At 37.2% G+C, this 1,580-nt stretch overlaps 1 protein-coding gene across 1 annotated transcript; it reads right to left on the bottom strand.

Moving 5' to 3' along the window:
- Positions 1-368: 368 nt before the first annotated feature.
- On the bottom strand, positions 369-1,325 carry RBP7 (retinol binding protein 7, cellular; the record flags this gene model as incomplete). The annotated part of the gene is made up of 3 exons (XM_010190724.1): positions 369-582; positions 782-883; positions 1,147-1,325. Coding segments are annotated over 3 exons (332 nt in total), but the record flags the coding sequence as incomplete, so codon positions are not given.
- Between the last annotated feature and the right edge of the window lie 255 nt (positions 1,326-1,580).

Raw genomic sequence — 1,580 nt, forward strand, 5'->3', positions numbered from 1 at the left:
GCTGAATTTAATTATTTTGAGAACAAAGCAGCTACAGTGCAATAGAGGACCTTACATTACCCATTTAAGATACAAGCAAGTGGAGTTAACTACTAGTCTTCATCTTAAAGTGAAGCATTTTGAATAATAAATCTGGATCCTTTGTTGTCTGCTTCCTTTGTTGTTATCTTCACTTCTCTACCATCATTCCCACTCTGTTTTGTTTGATGTTGGCATGCCGCTTTAGAATAGGCAGTTTTTCTTGTCTTGATTTAGACTGTTAGTTAACATCCAAGCCGTAACTGTTTTGCGTTGTTTTTTCCCCCCTTCAAAAACACATTCAGAAGTCAAGTACTTAAGATTGATTTAGGGCATTTATTAGCAAAAATCAGATCTTTAACACTGGCAACTGCAGACTTATTTCCTGAGCCAGAAACATCAGAACATTTAGGTTAAAAGGTACAAATAACCAGTTGTTGTCTGTACAGCCATCACTGGACATGAGGATGCATGTATGTAGCTGTCTCTCTATGTAGGAACCAGTACACATATTCAAGCTCTCTTGAAGACCTGTTTACATACTTGATTCTCACAACGAAGCTCCTATTAAAAAAAAAAGTATAGAGGTATATAGTAATCAAAGGAACGTCCAGCTAAACTAAAATCACAGCAGGATGTACTTGCTATGTACCATCCATTACAAATACTACAGAACTAGAAGACTTGTGCATACTATGACCACATTATAGATATTATTTTTGTCATATAGAGACAGAAATTGGTAGAAATCTGAAGTAAATACCAAGTGGAGGTCATCTCCTTCAAGCCAGTGAGTCCAGCCCCTGTTCTTCTTCTCACCAATCTGGACACAGACAAGTTTGTCATTTTCCCAGGTAACTAGGCTCTGTGGTAGAAGAAACAAAAAAAAGGTGTTTCTGTATGTCTGTGTCTCAGTTCTGCATTATACTGGTAGACAATGTCCTTATTCCCTGGATAAAAGGGGACCTAAATGCTGACAGAAAGTGAAACTCCTGTCTGTAACTCGGGCTTCTGCCTCTGTGTTGCATTACAAATAGCATTCCTGAAGCAATTTCAGCTCAAGTAGCTGGATTGATCGTGGCATTTTAATTTCATTATGGCCTCTTGATTTTATATATGCAGTCTTACCTTGCATTTTCTGTTATCCAGGCCTTTATTATCTTCTTCAAACTCTTCTCCAATTTTGAACTGAAGCGAATAATCTCTGAATGTGCTAGTGGTATGAATATAAAATGAATCACCGTCTTGTTTGATCACTTTCTGAGGCTTCAACATTTTTGCTATTTTGCGTGTTGCAAAGTCAATACCTTGGACAGGAGGGAAAAAAGTCAGAGTTGTATTTCTCATCAACCATCTTGACAGCCAGGACTTACCTTTATTACTACTAGAAGCATTTCTTAGATTGACCTTACTGCTATGCAAGATTCTGTTGCTTGTTTTTTTTTTGAAGCTGTATGTTACACAGATCAAGTCATCTTCTTCTACATTTTACTCTTTGAAAACAAGTTTACTCAATTGTTGCACAATTCCCCTGCAAGATTTATAGGACTTTGAGTCAGAAG

Source organism: Mesitornis unicolor, unplaced genomic scaffold, assembly GCF_000695765.1.
Source record: "Mesitornis unicolor isolate BGI_N332 unplaced genomic scaffold, ASM69576v1 scaffold51728, whole genome shotgun sequence".
NCBI classification, from domain to species: Eukaryota; Metazoa; Chordata; class Aves; order Mesitornithiformes; family Mesitornithidae; genus Mesitornis; species Mesitornis unicolor.